We start from the raw sequence: 18,882 nt of genomic DNA, 5'->3' as shown, positions 1-18,882 counted from the left end.
TGCATAAATATGATGTGCGCCTCAAACTGCTGAGGGAGCAGTTTTATCAGTCTAAGCTACAGTGCATGATAATAACACCGCGCTGCACACAATGCTGCATTCCTGAATGTGTCGGACTAAAAGCTGTAATTATCTCAAAGAAAAAGAACAATGCAAGAAAGTGTTTCATTACCACATTGTCTTAGGAAAGAGCAGTCCCAGTGTTCCTGTGTGTGTGTGTGTGTGTGTGTGTGTGTGTGTATGTGTGTGTGAGTGGGCATGAAGCTGGGGAGAAAACACTTTTCACAAATCAGCGAAGCTTTAGCTGCATGTGACTGCTTTGTCCTTCAGGAACTGATCTCCAGGGGTTTATATTAACTTTCACATTGACTTCCTTGTTATGTCCTGCTGTTGTATAACACTGGTTTTAACATCGACTGCACCAGAGGGTTTTCAGTCATGAAACGCGTCCTCATATGACTGAGGTGATGGGTATATTTTGTACTTGCTTTCAAGTACAAGTACACCCAACCCTCAGGTTTAGAACCCCTGGTCTACACACGCGCTTCAAAAATCTGACACGAAGTATCATTTTCATCATTGTCATTTAGCTCTGGTTTGCGGGATGCCACCATCTCTTCTTTTCCTGGAGGAGATGAGAGTCCTAACTGATTTATTTAGTGAAAAACAACAAAATGAGCATACAATTATGCCTGGAGGACTACATATGAAATATGATCTATGAAGCGGGATGGGTTGTTTGGTTTAAGCGATTGTTGTGTAATGGCTGCAGGTTTCCATGCAATTCCCAGGGGAACAACTGAAAACAGATGATCAACAAATAAATGTGAAATAACAATTAATGGTTTCACTGAGGTTCATTGCACCAGATTGTCCCGGGAATGAATTGATTTCCTGCTGATCCACACACAATTTGACTATGTTCTAATCCCCACGTAAATAATTAACACTTACGTTTGCAGTCCTGTGTGGGGTGAGATTATCACTGTAGTTGTCCTGAGGCAAAAATGGCAACTTAATTTCCATCCAATTTCTTCTCTGCTGTGTTTATGTGAGTAAAATGACATACATTTGCAGTCATTTGATAATGTAAAAAAAAAACCATCCTGCAGTTTATGTAAAATTATGTAATTTAAACTAGATGATGTCAACCTAAATACCTCAGTGTATGTTTGATGATACACAACATGAGAGCGTAGTCCTGGGCTCAGCAGGTGTATGTCTCTGCGGCTCTGTGGCTGTCACAAAAACAAAACAAAACAAAAAAAAAAGACATTTGAATACCAAAGTCTTTTCACTTCCTCATGCACATATATCACATTCATATAAAAGACAGTGAATTTGACCTCTGACCACCAAAATCTCCTCAGTTCATCCTCAAGTCCATTTAGATGTTTGTGTAAGATCTATAGGAATTCCCTCGCGGCGTTTCAGAGATGTTGCGTTCATGTGAGCTGACAGTGACTTTAAGTTTTGACCTTTTCAGTCAATCCCTCAGTCCAAATGGGGTTTTTGTTTCAAACAGAGAGAAATTCCCTAAAAGATAGAGGTACAGTACTGCATTAATAAGAACGAGAAGAGTAAACACTTTGATGTGTATATTATATGCGAAAAAAAACGCATCAGGTTCCTTTTGGGCTACTGAGGTTTTTAATATAAACTGACCAATTTGCCTACCTGAAAGAAAAGTTATCTAATCATTATTATTATTATTATTATTATTATTATTGTTATTTTGAATCAAAGGAAGAACTGTCTACTGGCCAATGTGACTCTAAGGTCAACTACACTGCTACCATGCAGCAAAAAACCCCAGCTGCATTCCTGTCTCACCTTCCACACCTCAAACAATTAAAAAAAGACAAATAAAATGGCCATGTTTGGGAAATTTTGTGTGTATGTGTGTGTGTGTGTGCGTGCGTGTGTGATTGGTGTCCTGTAGGAGTGGTACAGCCCACGCGGCGGCTCGGTCGCTATGGAGAGCAGCTCCCCTCCAGCGCGAGCCAACCAGCCAGACGGAGCAGGCAGGGACGAGCGAGGAGGAGCAGGGACGAAACCCAGAGTGCCGAAGCGCACAAACACACGAGGAATCATGGAGAAAAGATCCCCGCTCAGGAGGAACTTGCCATCAAACGGACTGCGACTTTTAACATCACTTCTCACCTTATACGGACTTACCTGTGAGTTACTGTTGATGTTTTTGCTCTCACTTCTTCTTCTTCTACTTCTTCTGACGCCACTGAAAAAAAGTCTGGCTACCGTTACTCATTGATACAATGCGGCGCTAAACCCGGCTAGCCCGGGTTGTAGTGGAACAGCTAGCTTTACCCAAGCTAACAGTGCTGTCGGTGGACACTCAGCGGAGAGAGGCTGTCGGTTGACCGTTAGCTAAACCTCGTTCCCGTGTGTGGAACTTAACACTCCCCACCTATATTTACCGCTCACTCATAGGAATTCCTACAACTTTAACGTTCTTTTATTTCAACTTTCTTTCTTCTTTTTTTTTTGTAACTCAAATGACCTCTGTGTTAACTTTAAACGCAACACCGATTTGCTGCTCTGGATACTTCTTCCAGTATGTCACATCAGGGCTAACATTAAAAAAAAAAAAAAACACTGATGGGGGGGGGGGGGTACCGGCTGCTTTCTCTCCCACTCAGATGACTAGAAGGTCGTGGATATGTAAGAACGATTCGTAGTGTATAAAAATAGATTGCGGTGAGCAACGAGGAGCCCTTTGGTGAGAAGTTTGCAAAGTGGTTGAATGCAGATGTGGGATTATAGGCGTTATATGATACAACGAGCCCGCTCGGGGCGTGAGGGGTGGCAGGGGAAATGTAGACATATTTCCTAGGGAAGGCAGTGCAGTCGAAGAGTCTCTGCAAGTATTGACCTACAATTGGGCTGCATGCCAGTCGGTGCCCCCTCCAGACTCTGTCCCGGAGTAGTGCAACGGGACGGTTTTGCTGCATCCCAGCTCTGCGCTGGGACTACGGTAAAGGGCAAGTCTGCAAAAACTGACCAAGATATCAGAGTAGGCGAAATACTGCATCATGCACAGTTTTTTTTTTTTTTAAATAAAACTTGGCAATTGGGATTTGTGTAGGAGGAGCAGGAAATATATGTAGCATAGCCGGTTGGAAGAGTGGCAAAAATAAAATTACAAAAAAATGTCCAACCCACAAGAGAAGCAGTTTGTCAGTCATCAAATTTCTTGCTGATTCTTACTGTCAACTTGTAACACTTCTTCAGTATGCAGTACTGCAGCTCAACAAAGTTTTTTTTTTTTGTTGGACAAATTGATATTTGATTGTCCATAGATAAAAGCTTACATAAACAAAGTAGAATATTTTTGATTTACTGTTTTGTTTTTTGTTTTTACAGAAGTATGACCGGTTTATGTGCCATTAAATGTCCTTTTTCTGTTGAATCTGATACAATATTCTACATACTTAAAATATTTATCCTTTATGTTTATGTAAGTTCCAAGTCCAATACTGATTCTTATGATGATCACATTGGATGTTTTTCTACTCATATTATCTCTTCTTCATGTAACAGCTACGTTTTCTGTCTCTAACCGTGAAACACAGGCTCATAAACCAACACAGAGAACTGATACCTAAAGCACGCTTGTGTTGATTAGCTTCCAGATGGTTGTTGTTTTGTGCCAGTTGTATGTAGGTTTTTATTCTGACTGCTTATTTTGATTGGTAGATCCACTGATCATTAACAGGGAGGACAAGCAGCGTTAGACAATCAACTGGTGTTGAGTTTGAAATAAAAACCTGGGCGAATCTGTGACTCTTATGCACTTACACTTGCAGCCCATCTGGCTGAAGTAATCTGTTTTGTGTTGAGCACAGCACAAGATTGCGGGGGTACTTTGTTACAAAAACCACTTGGATGTCAGTTTTCTTGACGGTATAATTTTCAGACACCCTGTAGAGTCGGGCGTGTTTTGAGGAGGGGATTCATTCAAGGCGTGGCTACTGGCTGTGAGGTCTGTAATTGAAGACCACAGTTTTGTGGTTTCTTCTTCTCGGGGCTGCATGATTCACAATCCAAATAAATAATGTAGTAATGGAGCCACCAAAATTATAGACTTTAAACAGAAATAGATTTGAAAAAGCAGTGTGATGACTGAGCAGATTCTCTCCTTCTAATGATAAATATGATTCAGTGGTTCTTGATGAAGATGAGAGCAACGTTTGTTGTTAAAAACCTAAGTTTTGTCACTATATGACATGGGGTCAGTGCAACTGCTCTTTGGAGTAGATTATTTTGCAAGGCTAATGCTGCTGTTAATCTTAACATCCATCCATCCATTTTCTATTGCTTATCCTGTTAAGGGTCACGGGGGGGCTGAAGCCTATCCCAGCAGCCTTGGGTGAGAGGTGGGGTTCACCCTGGACAGGTCGCCAGTCCATCACAGGGCCAACACATATAGACAGACTCCACACAGAAAGATCCCGTTCCTTAGCCGGGGCTCAAACCCGGAAACTTCTTGCTGTAAGGCGACAGTGCTAACCACTGCACCACTGTGCCGCCCTATCTAAACATACAATTTATGCTGTAGGATACAGATACAGCTTTGTCTTTTCCTCAGTGGCATTTTATAAAGCAAAGAATCCTTTTTTGTATTTTACATGGCTCACTTGATAATTTGCCCATTTTTTCTAGTCAGGCGCCTTCAAATGATGGTTTGTCTTTAAATTAGGTTGACAGTACACTGACTTTGGGTCTAATGACAAAATGAATCAGCATATTACATGATTTGGCTAGTAGCAGGGCTTCATTATGCACACCAGTTATTTGCTGTTTGAATTAAATGCAAGAAAAGACTTAAAAGTAAGTTTTAGCATTTGAATGAACATCTGTGGGTCGCAGCTGTTGCATTCATCTGACTCTCTCATAAGCGCTTCAATCTCAGCTTTGAGGCGGCGGACTGAAAACTCCTAATCACATTAAATGCAGCCAGTGTTTTCATTATGAAGGAAAGCCATCAGCAAATGAGAGCTTTGCTTTATTGTGGGACATGGTGGCAGTGTGTGGGGTTCAGGGAGCAGGCAGGCTGTGGTCACCAGCTTCTGTTGACTCCACCCTTTGCTTCCTCTTCCCTGACAGATGTCAGAGGCTCTGTAGGGAAAACTGCTACTTGGTGGTCCATTAGTGAATTTAGAGCTGGAACATCCAGTGTTTGCTCATCTATTAACATGGCCGCAAATATGATAAATAAAAGGACAGTAATTTATGCATACGATTCTTGATCTTTTTCCATGTAGGACTTCCACCATTAACTACTTTCTCTCAAACTATGATATTGTTGAGCCTGATAACGATAGACAGCATCATATGATTGTTAAGTCCCTCGGGTAAATTTGTGACTCAACTTTGCTTTGAATCAGTGAAGGGAAATGGGTGAAGTTAGCTGTGCAACATCTGTGCTCGCTGAAGCTCGTATCTTATAAAAAAAAGTGTTCCAAACTCCACGTGTACTCTAGAAAACACATGGCTGTCTAGACCACATAATTATGAATGCCACTGTAGCCATGGTCTGAGACAACAATGTTTTCCATATTCTGAACATAACCTTCACCTGATCTAACCCCAGTGATTTGTAATCTTGACCAAACACAGTCATGTTCAGGTTTTAACCATTGCTAGGTTCTGCCTCACTCAGGCAGAACTATTTTTACGTCTATGTCTAAAGGGCTGGTGTTATCTTCTATTGTTCTTTTTGTCGGCTGGGTATTTTCTTTTTGTTGGATACCTCAGTGTTGTTGACCTCCCAACCAGATATAGAGCAGATTTCTGGACTCGTTATCTTTTCCATCCTCTGTCTGACATTTCCCTCATTCTTCACCGATGTCTGTGGGGGGAGGGGATTCCCCTTTCTCTAACCTACCCCTAGTAAACAACTTGTGTACCTGAATCTAACATAGTTTTATAAGTTGATAAAGATGCATAGCCATGCCGCCATACTGCCAGGGTTTTAAGAGTGGAGCCTGGAACATGAAGTGAACTTTAGAAATGTCCCAAAAAAGGAAATGCTCATTATTGGTATCTTTATCAACTGGCCCTGGGGGAATGAAAAAAAAAAGGCTTAGAAATGCATATCTTTACCAGAAGATGGCATCACACATGGCTGTGACAAATAGAGTTGCAGAAGAAGTAGAGACATCTTGGCCATCTGCCGTCTACCTGTGAAAAATGGAGACTGCCATGTAGCATACTGCCCGAAGATGAAGGAGAGGTTTGGGGATACCCGGGGAGATGGAAACTGCAGCGGAAACTGGTCGGTCATGTCAGAGCTTTTTGGAAAAAGAGGTTTCATCTCTCTTTTTGTTCATTTACCCTTTTTTTGGAAAACACAAAAACCCTTTCAAGTAACTAAGGATTTTTTTTTTTTGCAGTATCGTTGCAGTAAATTTTTATTATTTCCATCAACCTTTTCTCATGTGATAGTTCAAAATATACATCAAATTATGTGAATGGAAACCAGGTGATTGAGAAAAAATGCCACACAGCTGGACAATGCTAATCATTTGTGCTCCATGCTGCCCCCATGGTCTGATGTTTTGTGTTTTATGTAGCTGAGAAAGCGCTGTCTCGTGTTATTATGCCAATTAATCAGCCTGCCAATTCAAAGGTCTGGACCCAAGCAGTAGACCTCCATAACGGTCCAGAAGCTATTTAAACATATGTTGAAAGCTTAAGTTCATGCAGGTTTGAATAAACTTTTATATTTGTCACACAGGTTCGCTGGGAGCAGTGTGCTTGGGGCTGATAGCCGCAGACATGGCAAGGAAATCAGAAATTATTTAGAGGTGGACTCATGTTGGTTTTGGTCATTTTCTGGGGTTTTAATGACTATAGCACAAATATAGAATAATGCCAGCCTTTGCCTTTAACCTAGCCGTCTGGTTTCATAGTTGTAATCAAATATTGAGATCCATTATTTTATGTCTGCTTTTTCTGTATGCCAACATTGTAAGTTAGCTATCATCATCATCGCAGTTCATGGGTAATTAACCATTCAAAATGTTGAGCAAAGGGGAATAATGCATAAAACTACATTAAAAATGCTAAATTAGCTGTGCTATTTTTTGCTTTGCCTTTGCATGCATGTCTTGTCTACAGAATAAATCTTCCATACACAGGATCTGACTCATTCAATCACCAAGCTATAGGAAACTGCTCTGAATAAATGGCTTCCAGATATTTCCATGGTTAATTTCCTACTGTGAATGAACAAGAAGAAACCCTTGAAACCCTCTTTTTTGCCTGCTGTTCTCAGGAGTCAAGGATTTTCCCTGAAGGCAAGGATCGCAGTATGTGTCTGAGGTTAGGGTCACTTGGATGTACTGTGGCGTCACAGTTTCTATTAAAGTGGTATACATGCAGGACGTGCATAGTCAGCAGTTAAATTCCCCAGGAGAGGTGTAGGGGGTTATGGGAAACAGGTGTGGCTGCTTTTCACCCCTCTGTTTTCTTTGTTTCACTCATTCAGCTGTCAGGTGGTTATGATGTTTGGGATGAGCACACAGTCAGTTGTATGCACGGACACACCCCTGCCACCCAAGTGGGAGATTATTAACACCCATCAGTCAAATACTGGGAATTGCTGACTGTAACCAGTGAGTTAGAAGTGTTGTTTCCAGTACCATACCATACAAGGTAACCCCGCATGATAAAGGAATCAATTGGTGTCCCCCACTGTTTTTGCCATCTCTCACATAGCAATTTGGACTCCCTATTTTCTCTATGTATTTAACCTGGATTTATTAATTTGGATGCTAGCAACCAACTGTACATCCTTGTTCTCAGCACTCTGAGAAAGCTGAAAGATTTCAGCATAATGACATTTTTAATGGGCGGCACTGTGGTTCAGTGGTTAGCACTGTTGCCTCACAGCAAGAAGGTTCCGGGTTCGAACCCCGACTGGAGCACGGGGGTCTTTCTGTGTGAGTCTCCATGTTCTCCCTGTACCTGCGTGGGTTCTCTCTGGGTACTCCAGCTTCCTCTCACAGTCCAAAGACATGCAAGAGGGGACGAGGCTGATTGATACTCTAAATTGACCGTAGGTGTGGCTGTGAGAGTGAATGGTTGTCTGTTGTATGTTGGCCCTGCGATTGCAACCTGTCCAGGGTGAACCCCGCCTCTTGCTCGAAGGCAGCTTGGATAGCCCCCCCCCCCCCCCCCCCCACCACCACCCTTAACAGGATTAGCAGTAGAAAATGGATGGATGGACATTTTCAATGCCCTTCCTAAAATGATCCAGTCTCCAATATGATGGGAAACTTCTGATATAAATAAACTGCCATGATGAAATGTTCACTGCATGCATTATTTACTGTGATGGACTTGCGGGTGAATGGAAGTCCAAAACATTTACTTTCACTTGTTGTTGTGAGGATGCACTTTTAATGTCCCTGTATTTCACTCAGGGACATTTAATCATTAAATTTAAAGTGTTTTCCTGTGATTCAGTTAATGATATATTGGGTCAGGCGTGAAATGTTCAGTTTCTAGGTATCAACCAGAGAAGCAGCAAGCTGAATCTTAGTTCTGATACAAACACAGACATGCAGAGTTTTGCCATCTGCCTATATATAGTACCGATCCTGTGCAAATGATTGATTAATATGATATATATCTTACTGTGTCTTAGGGAAGATGGAAATGTCTAGCTTAATGTAAACATTGCTTTCCTGTTGAAGTAAAAAAGAAAAACACATTTAAATCCTGAATTTGTATTATTGAAATAACAAATCCTGAATTGGTATTATTGAAATAACCAATAAGCCTGTGAAAAAAAACTTCCAAACTACTGAGCTTTTCAAGCTCACTCCTATGCCGTTTTAGTGCTACTTGCCAAATGTTGTATCTATCCACGTCCTGCTGATATGACGCATGGCGTAGTAAGCGGATAAAGACAGGATTGACTTGAATATTTCAGCCCCATTGTCAACCAGAACCTGATCTGTCTGTTTGAGTCAGGATTGGTGTATTTCTAGTTTCGCGCCCAATGTCCATATAGTCTTGATGCCTCATACCAAGAAGAGAAAACAACATGTCACCTAAATGGGAGTTCTCTAAATCTGTTTGTTAAGCCGCCCTGGTTTTTCAATGCAGATGTATTGCAGTAATGTCCTGAATAAGACTCCGTACTATATCCATGCTCTGCCAATTTGTTATATTCCCCTGCCACTACTGCTCTTTCTCCCATATCCACAATACTGCTAAAAATTTCCATGTTTCTGCTTTAGTGTCTGATGCTCTTTACTTTCCAATGGATCACAATGCTGAGTACAGCCCCCCCCCCCCCCCCTTTGAATAAACCTGTGGGAAAAAGAGCATATATAGCATAAGGGATCATTACTATTGTAGGGGGTGTACTCACCAATAGATTCCTTTCGAACTACATACTAAATAGTACATACTAATACTAAATCTTACATTTAGTACATACTAAATAGTATATAGTATGTAGTTTGATGGACAATAGCTTAGCTTTTCCGTCCCATGGAAAGATCCAAAGGTTACTACTCACTGCTTTCAAACAATATAACTTGATTTTTTTTAACATCTACTCAGATTGGGATGAGAATTAAATCAAAATAATTGGCCAGTTTAATAAAAGCTGGTAAACAGTGTCAGAATGTTCTTCATTGCATGGATTGAGTCTTCAAGAGGAGAACAATGCAAGATATATTTGCTGTAGACAGGAGCTGTGATACCAGTAATAAATGGGGTACTCCCTCCTTATGTACTCAAAATATTTCTTTTACATCCAAGTTGGCTTTATATTATGGGAACTCTATGTCAAAGTTGACGTGTAACCTGAATCCTAGAAAAATATGCGTGGATGTTGTCTTACTGCCTGTCTTTTTGAATCTTTGTGGAAGTTGCAGTTGGAGAACGGGGAGGGGGGTGGGCTCCTTCCTGACCAGCATGTATCATTAATATAGAGATACTTATCCTCTTCTAGTAGTAAAGTGCAGATTGCAATCAGGTTCGATTTCCCCTTCATCCCAAGTGTCTTTTACAGCAAATCTCCTTCTTATTGTTCACAACGGGGGGTAGCTCAAGTGTTGCAGAAACCGTGTGAGAGGTGATGAAGGAAAAAGTAGGTGTGCTGCGAGGATGAACGCCCTCTGACCAGGGTAATGTTGGTAAAATGCCACACTGACCCAAGTGCTGTTTTGACTGACCACTGAATACATATTGTACAGATGTAAGTTTTTGTTGGGCTGCTTTACTTCCTCTCCTGTTGTGAAGTGTTTGCTGAAATGCAAGTTGATTACTTAAGGAAGTCCACAACCTTCCTCAAGAGATATCCCTTCAAACATTACTGTTGGTGGTGTGAAAAGAATAAGCTGCATCGATTTCTGCCAGTAGTAGTATTTGAAAATGCACTGTACCTTATTCAATAAAAAGACAGTACAAATCAATAAGAAGTAAAGATCAAATTAATTAAATCCAGAATAGTTCAGTGCTGATATTTGTGGAGAAAACAATGATATTAAAAAGTTCCTCTTCAGGGGGTGATGGTGGTTAAGTGGCAACAATGCACCTTGAATAACATGACGCATTACTTTGGGTTTGAACAGTGAAAAAATGTTTGGGGCAATGTCATGAAAAAGCACACAACTCAACAAAATATTTAACAGGTCATTTTTAGACTTTGTCACGCAAAAATACTACATATTATCCCACCTGCTGTGGAACCCCTCCCTTCTCCCGTTCAGTAAATTGGCAGTTAAAATGCAAAAACATCGTAAAGCTCCAAGCTGGGCATTTCTAACCACCAGCAATATTTTTTTGTATCAATAGATTTTACAGATGGATATTTTAGAACTGGAAAGTCTGTTTATTTGTAGCCAGCTGTAGTTGGTAGATTATTATGATAAACTGCACATTTAGCATGGCAGTTTACTGCTCCGTTTCTTTTGTACGCCACATCTACAACACATTTTCGCACAATTCACATTTTAGTGCAATCAGTGTAGCCTACATGTGACAGTTACCGACGTCACATAGAAGCCTAAAAAAATACTGCCTGATGTTGCTGGTTGTTATTGTACAAGAAATCTAAAATGGGACAATCATGGGAATCATTTTAAAGGAAAACAGTGTAATTCCCTGCAGGGTCTCTGTGGCATGTGGGAAACTATGTTCCATTATGTTGGACCGGCCTAATGAAAGTACAGTAGCCTATTTAGTCTCAGTCAAGGGCAGTGGAGTCCATGTTTAGCAGAGACCTTTCCCTCGTTTGTGCAAAGCCCGCGCCCCCACCCCTACCCCCACCCCCACCCCACCCCCAGTGCACCCAACCAGCGCCAACCAACAAGGGCTGATCTATTTCTGTGCAAATGAATGACAATTATACTTACTTTTATAAGATTTTTAGCCAGAAAATTAAAGTATCCTTTATTGTTATTGGAAACAGCTGGTGCTTGAAGCAATGCATCGGTCATGAATAACAAGCAAGTTATGTTTAGACGGCTGGTTTCCAGGTACACACTCGATCATTGTTAAGGAGGCTGGTATGAGGAAATGCATTTCTTTACTCTTCACCCAGATGCTTTGGTGCACACTTGTGTGTGACATCCTGAAAGGTTTTTTTGCTGAACTTGTTGTGTCCTTAGATGTGCCTACAGTGAAGCAAAGTTGAACAAGTAGTAGCCAGCCAGTAGTGAATTTTTTTACCCTGACAAGCTATTGTAGAGAGTTGGATTCAGCTCTATGTGGCCTGTCAGTGTAGTCTGGTTTAATTTTAGTTTTACATGAATAATTTAACTCAGTCTGTTAGATGCATATTGGGCCAACTTCTTGTTCTGAGTTCAGATGATTTAGTTTTCTGTATGTGACATGGTCCTAATTGTTTTATATCTTGCATATATTAACAATTCATGGCTGTCAACCTGGATCCATAATTAACTTTTCAACTTACCAACCAAATGTCTGGTGGATATAAACATGCAATTTTTGTTTGGATATATAGAACAGCACAACAGAGCCTAATAACTGCAAATAAAAATGTGATTTATTTATTTGTAAAATTTGATAATTTTATGAAATTTATAAGATTTTATCTACATTTTGCTTTGCCATGTTTCTATTGAAAATGCTGTGAAAAAAGGAAGAAAGTGATGACAGATGCATTAATTTCAACAAAGGAAAAAGGAAACAACTGACAAAACATTATTACAAAATATTGTAAAGTAAACTTCCTGGCTTGTAAAATAGAGTTGAGGAGTTGCATTTTAAAAGCACTGTGAGGTCTCCCACTTTTTTGTACAAAATAACTTAGATTTGATGTTCCCTTCACCACAAAGTTGGCAACAGTTTTCTAAGAGCTGTAGAAGCACAGTCCGTTTGGTCTTTAAGGTGAAGTAGCATGACGGCACCTCTTAAATGTAAATGATGAGATGTGTGATGTGATGTATGCAGGGTAAGAGCTCAACTTTTGTGCCACGCGATGAGAGCAAGTACGGGAGCGTATCAGCGAGGATGCGGGTTGTTCAGCCCCTAAAATAGAACACAACTTAGGTGATGGTCTGTGGCTAAAGTTCCTTTGTCTGATCAGACTGTCTCAATCGCTCCAGCAGTTTTTTTTTAAATGTTATCATGACAATTTTTTTTTTTTATTACATTATTATTTTGGTTCAGCTATTTACCCCGGAGATCGCCCTCCAAGATTTACACCCCATACAGAAAATCTACCCGCATTTGTTGAGTGGCAGGTGTTGATTTTAGACACTGCTGTCATTGTTTGAGATGAGAAAAGGGATTACTTTGAATACTTCGCCATCTACAAAGGACAGGAGTGGTTTGGTTGCACCTGATGACACAGAGTTCAAACGGTGCAATTTCTAACACCTCTGTGGAGTGTTGAAAATTGCAGTACGCTCTGTTCCTCTCACTTGCATGACAGGGATGTTGTACACTGAAGTTCTAATTGTGAAAGAAAAAAATTACGTCCTTCTCCTTATCCTGAAGAAAATTGGAAAAAAGCTTCCCTCTGCCTTTGTTGTTTGCAAATAGTCTCTTCATTATGTGTTTTCTCACACATTATCAATCTGCAAGAAAAAAATAATCTTACATGTCATCTCTCAGTGCATAGCATTGTGTGTGCTCACTAAAAATACCACAACCTCCCAACAACAAACCATCACAATAAGGCGGGACTCTGTTGGAATGTTTGTGTTTCTCGGGTACACAGTTGCAGACATTGTCCTTGACAAGTCCTACACTGTAGCTGTCGTTGACTCCGATGAGAGGTTGCAACCTATTCTGACACTTTGTATGTCAACACTATTGATCCTTTTCTCTTACGTAGTAAACTTTAATCAAATGTGACTTGGATGAGAAGGGCACAGAGTTCCACACTGCTATGGGGGAGCAAAGAGAAAAGGGTTTTGAAGAGGACAGTGACATGTGAAAGAGGCCTGCCTGCCTCTTTTTAAAGGCCTGTCAGCCTGTGTTTGTCTCCACCATGAATTAGCCCACTGAAAAAGCCTCCCGCCCTTACAGGACACAATGCAAGGAAGGAAGGGGGTAGATTTGAGTTGGTGTAAAGACTAATGTTTTTGTCACCCTGCACAAATATTCTTTATGATAAAGACATGCCGTAAAACAGGCAATTTGCCACATAGTTTATCCTGATCAAGTCAGAGTTATAGTTCTCAGAAATTAGGTCAGGGTTCTATGTAAAACGTATAGGCATTGTGTGATTTTCTTTCCCCTCCCTGGTCATCACCTAGAGAGTAACAATAGCAAACAAATGGCTTTATGTTGTGTATTGACTCGAGTGTGCAGGGTTTAAATGCATAGATGACACACAAAGGGAAGGCAGAGCAAGGTGATTCTCTCGTGGATTTCTCCTCTGTTTTTTCACTTATGCTGTTCTTTCTCTTTTCTTTGTCTTCTTGGATGACTTGGACTGTTATTTTGTTGGCTTTAAAAGTTCATTGAATAATCAATTGTTTTATAATTAAACACATAATCATATTTTACATTCATTTTCAGTGCTTGGATGCTTTAGTTTAATGCTTGCAGAATTTCCAAACAATTAGTTTTTTTGTTTTTTTTTAGTCAGCCTAGAAAACATGTTAATGGAAATGAGACAATCAGATGGAAGTTAAATAGTCAGCTAATGTTACCACCGGCCTGTGCTAAAGGAAGTTAGTGCCTGGAGTATGAATTACTTCACTCTTTAATCAGTAATGATACACTGCACTTTAGTCTGTGTCCCCCTCCTACACACACTTGAAAATTAATGAAACCAGGAAGAGGACAAGGGTTAGGCTGACTCGTCAAACCCCCAAGAGGACTGCTAACACTTTGGAGTCGGGCTGCCCCCTGACAGCCCATGTTTTGAATAATCAGCTGGAAAACCCCTCAGTTGACTCAGATTCTTCAAGTTGAGCTTAGACCTACCACCGTTTCCTCACTTGATTTGACCACGGAATGATTTGTTTATCCACCCCTTGAAAACAGGGAGGTGCAAGTACCGTACATTCTTCTGATGAAATGATTGCCGTAGTTGTTGTACTACTCCTGGTTTTATACATTTTAAGCATCTTTTAGGCAAATCTATGGTGTTAAGTGTTTCACGTGTAGTTGTTTCATCAAGATAAAGCCAACAATTTACTGACCTAACGTGTTACCTCAGGAGCGTGTGACCGGCTAGCGGGCACTCGTGCTAAAGCATGCTACATTAGCTATCTCAACCTGCATGACCTCAAATCTCTGATATCATTCAAGCCAGAGCCAAACCTGATACAAAGCCTTTCTTGGCGGTGGACCATCAGCGACTGTGGCCCAGTTACAGACAGCAGCACAGCCCAGCTAGCATGCCTGGCCACTCACAATGCTAGCGCCTGTCGTCATCAGGCCCATGTCAAGTCGCTGCCAGCTCAGAAGTTCCTGCAGTCGTACAAACGGAAGATAAACTGTAATTTGTATTTGGAGAAAATAAAACTTAACTTAGCTCGCTCATTTTGACCATCAACAACAGAATGATTTCTTTTCACTTCATTACAAACTGCTGAATTCTTGTCTCACCCAAACCATAAACGAAGCAGTTAGCACGTCACCGTGGCAACCTACAATCAATCATCCGCTGATTAGATTGCTCCTCTGATGTCGGCAGTGTTTACCAAACACTTGACTGACATTCCTGTCAAACTAACGTCTATTTAACTCATGTAATTGTTTGAACAAATGTTCCAATGTGTATTCCTTTGAGTAATGAGCTCGAGTACTGCCTCATGTTCTGACAACGATGTGGCCAGTTGACCCCGTTTATGAAGCCGTTGCTGGTGGTCTTATTTATGACAAGGCATGCTCAAACAAACATAGATTTGTCAATCAAACAGGGGTCAAAACATGTAAATGTTCATCCTAATAATAAACATGTACTCGTATCTAGACATTTGCGTTAATTTCTCAGGAAATATTACACAGATCTCCCAACTGCGGGAACCGATTTATAGTTTATATTCTTATGTAGTTCACACAGTGTTTTCCTCTGTCCATCTCAGTGCCATATTTCCTCTCAGTAACTGCCCTATTTCTTACTTTGTGTCATTATTCTTCCTTGCCTCACTGTATTCATTTCTGAATGCTGAGCACTCAGAGTTTCCGTTTGCTGTATTCCTAAACCGCACTCTCTCCTGTGCCGATCCTCATGTCTGCATTCTTGTCTTGTGAGGTCTTAAGATCAGTCCCTCTTGAGTGCTATTTGACATGATAATCTATGCATGGAGTTTGTCTGCATAAACATGACTAATTGTCTTTTATGCTGCTGCTGCTTTTGAATCTTTCTGGCCTTGGATCCCTCTTGTCTCACACGGTCCTCTCATTGCAGGCATCATTGCGTGAATCTCCAGCCAGGAGGCAGCCTCCTCTAGGGAGGTCAGGGATAGAGCTAGGTCAGCTCTGGCCAGGGTAGGTGGAGATTTTGGCTCATGAACTGGCGGACGTGGAATGTTTGAGCCAGTTGCCAGGCAAAAAGGAAGGTTTTGATTTACCATTGCGTCTTTCGAGCAGCTTGTCGCAATTAGTGATGTCATGAGGGAAAGAAACAAATATGAAGCATTTCTTCAAAGGGTGAGCATATCCTTCCCATGAGTTCATTCTTTCCTTGGTTTTTCTCAAGCAAAGGGGCAAAAGTGCAGTATTCCTTTTCAGTCAACTTTTGTTAACTTATTGTACTTCCTCTGTTTTGGAGCAGGGTGTCATCTAAGCTGACTAAATGGGCATTTATAGACTGACACAGCATAATGCGAGTCAGAAAAATGCAGATCCAGTAATGAAGCCAGTGACAGTCCTGTGTCTGAGTCTCTGCATATGCATCATGCCTGTTTTCTTGATGAACCAGCATGACAGCTTTGTTTAAGGCACTGCTTACATTTCATTTGCCTGCAGTATTTTAGATGATATTTCACGGTGCTCTAGTTTACAAGCCCTGGCTGTACTCTTCATGGTCTCTGCTTACTGTGCCAAGTTTCCCCACTCTCCTCCTGGCTGTAGGTATCCCATGCAGAGGCCATCTGTCACTCCTCCCCTAATGGTAAGGGTGGAGTCCACTGTGTGCACCCCCCCCCCATCCCCCCCACTTCTCTCCCTGCTTTTCTACTTACTCCCAAATGCCTACTGTAAACCAAACAGAACAGAGCATGGATGGAGTCTAGTTTCTTCATATGCTTTCACAGGCTTGAAAGCTGCCATAGGGAGATAGATAAACATTGTATGGCAGCAGTTGGAGCGTCGTGTCAGGTAGCTGCAGAATGTGGAGCATGTTAGGCTGAAGCCCGGTCTGAGACACGTGTCTGCTTGCATCAACACAATGTCACGCCTGTCTAGCATGTTAGTTTACCATACAAACAACCCTGATTACTTGTATCAGCCATCTAATAATGCGTATTCAGCCAATTATATACACACGGTATATTGAGCTCAAGGTCAAGCAGTAGAATTTTGTTGCATTGTTTTAAGCACTAAGTTACACAAAAAGGTGACAATAAACAGCTGCCCTGTCAGCTCAGATTGCTGTGAAATGGAGAATGTAAAACCTGCACAGCTCTGACCCGGATTCTTGTTCATGCCACTGAACAGGGCGACACATGCACCATGAAGCATATTATAACAGTGAGGCTTTCTTCTTAGACCAGGTCATTAATCAAACTGGGAAAAGGATGTAAACACATACATGAATTACTATGGATTAATGGAATAATAACTAGGAAGGCATTCTCAAGCTTTTCAAGCAAATGACCTATGAGGAAGATGAAGTTAGATACTTGTGGTTTAAAGGTTACAAGCTTGAACACAAAGCAGAAGGTTGCCAGATTAGTTAGCAAAGTATGTCAAGAATCACAAGGAAAATATTTTGAAAATGTTGGTCAGCAGAGAGGAAAAACAAACAGGAAAGCCCAAGCATTATAGCACAGCATGAAACTTCATAACACGATTCTAAATACATTTAGGACTGAACAGCCATTCAAACAAAATGCCTGACTCATACACACATGGTCACACACTTATTCCTTATTTTGGAAGAGAGAAACTCTCTGTGTGTGTGTAATCACTGAAATTACAGGGGAAGTAATGGAGCACGGGGAGCCTCAGCCTCCTTGGCTATATTCCTCACAAACCAAGATAGCATTGCTGTGGCTTACCACTCACATTCATGCCAGAGACTGAAAATACCAGCCAGTGGACCACTTTTATAAGTTTTACTCCATACACATCCGAGACTACGTAGAAATTTATGGTTCCCAAATATAGCTTACACTTATTGCAACCAAGTCAAGAAAGTTGAGTTGTTCTCTTTGAATGTTTACTATGAAATCATCTTTTTACATTTCCTCTATAAAATAAGCTCTTTTCCAAATGGGACTTTACTGTGTAGCATTGAACAGTGCTGCAGCTCCCATTTCTTAAGAATAGTTAGTATATACAGTTGTGTCAGTTATTTACAATTTTTGCTACTAAAAAAAGGAGTCTACGATTGTTTTGTTTTTTTCCACTCAGGGCTATGTAGCGAAATCTGTTATTTAGGTTAGTTCACCAAGATATTGTATTCATCCCCCATGTTGGATCTTTTTTCTAAAACCGTGTAGCAGGTTTATCAGCTATAACATAGAGTCCCTAACCGTAAGTGCTAGTACAGTGTTCATTCAAAACTCTCCTGATAAGGATTGGTTAAGTTGCTATTTGCAGTTGATTCTAAGCCAGCCATTGCTAAAACAATCATGGAAACTTAACTATTATTAGTTGATATTGGGACAGCTGATGTATACTAAACATAGTGTTCAAATGCATTAATAATAGAGATTGTGGGACAGCTGGGTTACTTAATATAGCATTCATATGCGGTGATAAAGTATATTGTGGGACAGCTGATAGTTACTAAACATGTTGTTTTAAATCTGATAGTTACTTCAGAGTGCTGATTGACTTATGTATTAACTGGTCAAGCCAGTTGTGCACCTCTGCACTCACTGAAATATGGCCTGCACCCCTATTCTGAGCTTTTTGGTCGATTTTATTTGAACTGCTCAGAGAGCTCCCAGTGACCTGTGACAGCTGTGTCCCAAACAACTTCACATGTTAGAGGCTCTGTTAATGCAGCTACATTCTAATTGTGTGGTGTGCCTGGCATTGCTGTCTCTGCATGTACGACCCAAACTACATTCCATTCAAGTTGGGCTTAGTAGGGTACCAGCACATCTTTAGTCATTCACTGTTGAAATCAAGAATAATATGAAATACTCGCCTTTAAAAAGAAGCTCCTGTTTTTAGCAGGGGGTGGGGGTGGGGGTGGGGGTGGGGGGGCAGGAGATACACCGATCTCTGAACTCATAG

General features: G+C 40.9%; 1 protein-coding gene across 2 annotated transcripts in view; it reads left to right on the top strand.

Annotated features, from left to right (window-relative positions):
* Positions 1-2,007: 2,007 nt before the first annotated feature.
* nectin3a (nectin cell adhesion molecule 3a) overlaps positions 2,008-18,882 on the top strand; it is a 36,214-nt gene continuing 19,339 nt past the window's right edge. For both annotated transcript variants that reach the window (XM_086216581.1, XM_086216580.1), the window contains exon 1: positions 2,008-2,180. In XM_086216581.1, the coding sequence (XP_086072707.1) occupies positions 2,093-2,180 (88 nt within the window). In that variant the 5' untranslated portion in view covers positions 2,008-2,092. The remainder of the gene's footprint in view (positions 2,181-18,882) is intronic.

This window comes from Aulostomus chinensis, chromosome 10 (genome assembly GCF_037954235.1).
Source record: "Aulostomus chinensis isolate RoL2024-O1b breed Wild chromosome 10, RoL_Achi_v1.0, whole genome shotgun sequence".
Lineage (NCBI taxonomy): Eukaryota > Metazoa > Chordata > Actinopteri > Syngnathiformes > Aulostomidae > Aulostomus > Aulostomus chinensis.
The sequence above is the reverse complement of the archived record's forward strand: the minus strand, read 5'-3'. Positions and strand labels throughout refer to the sequence as shown.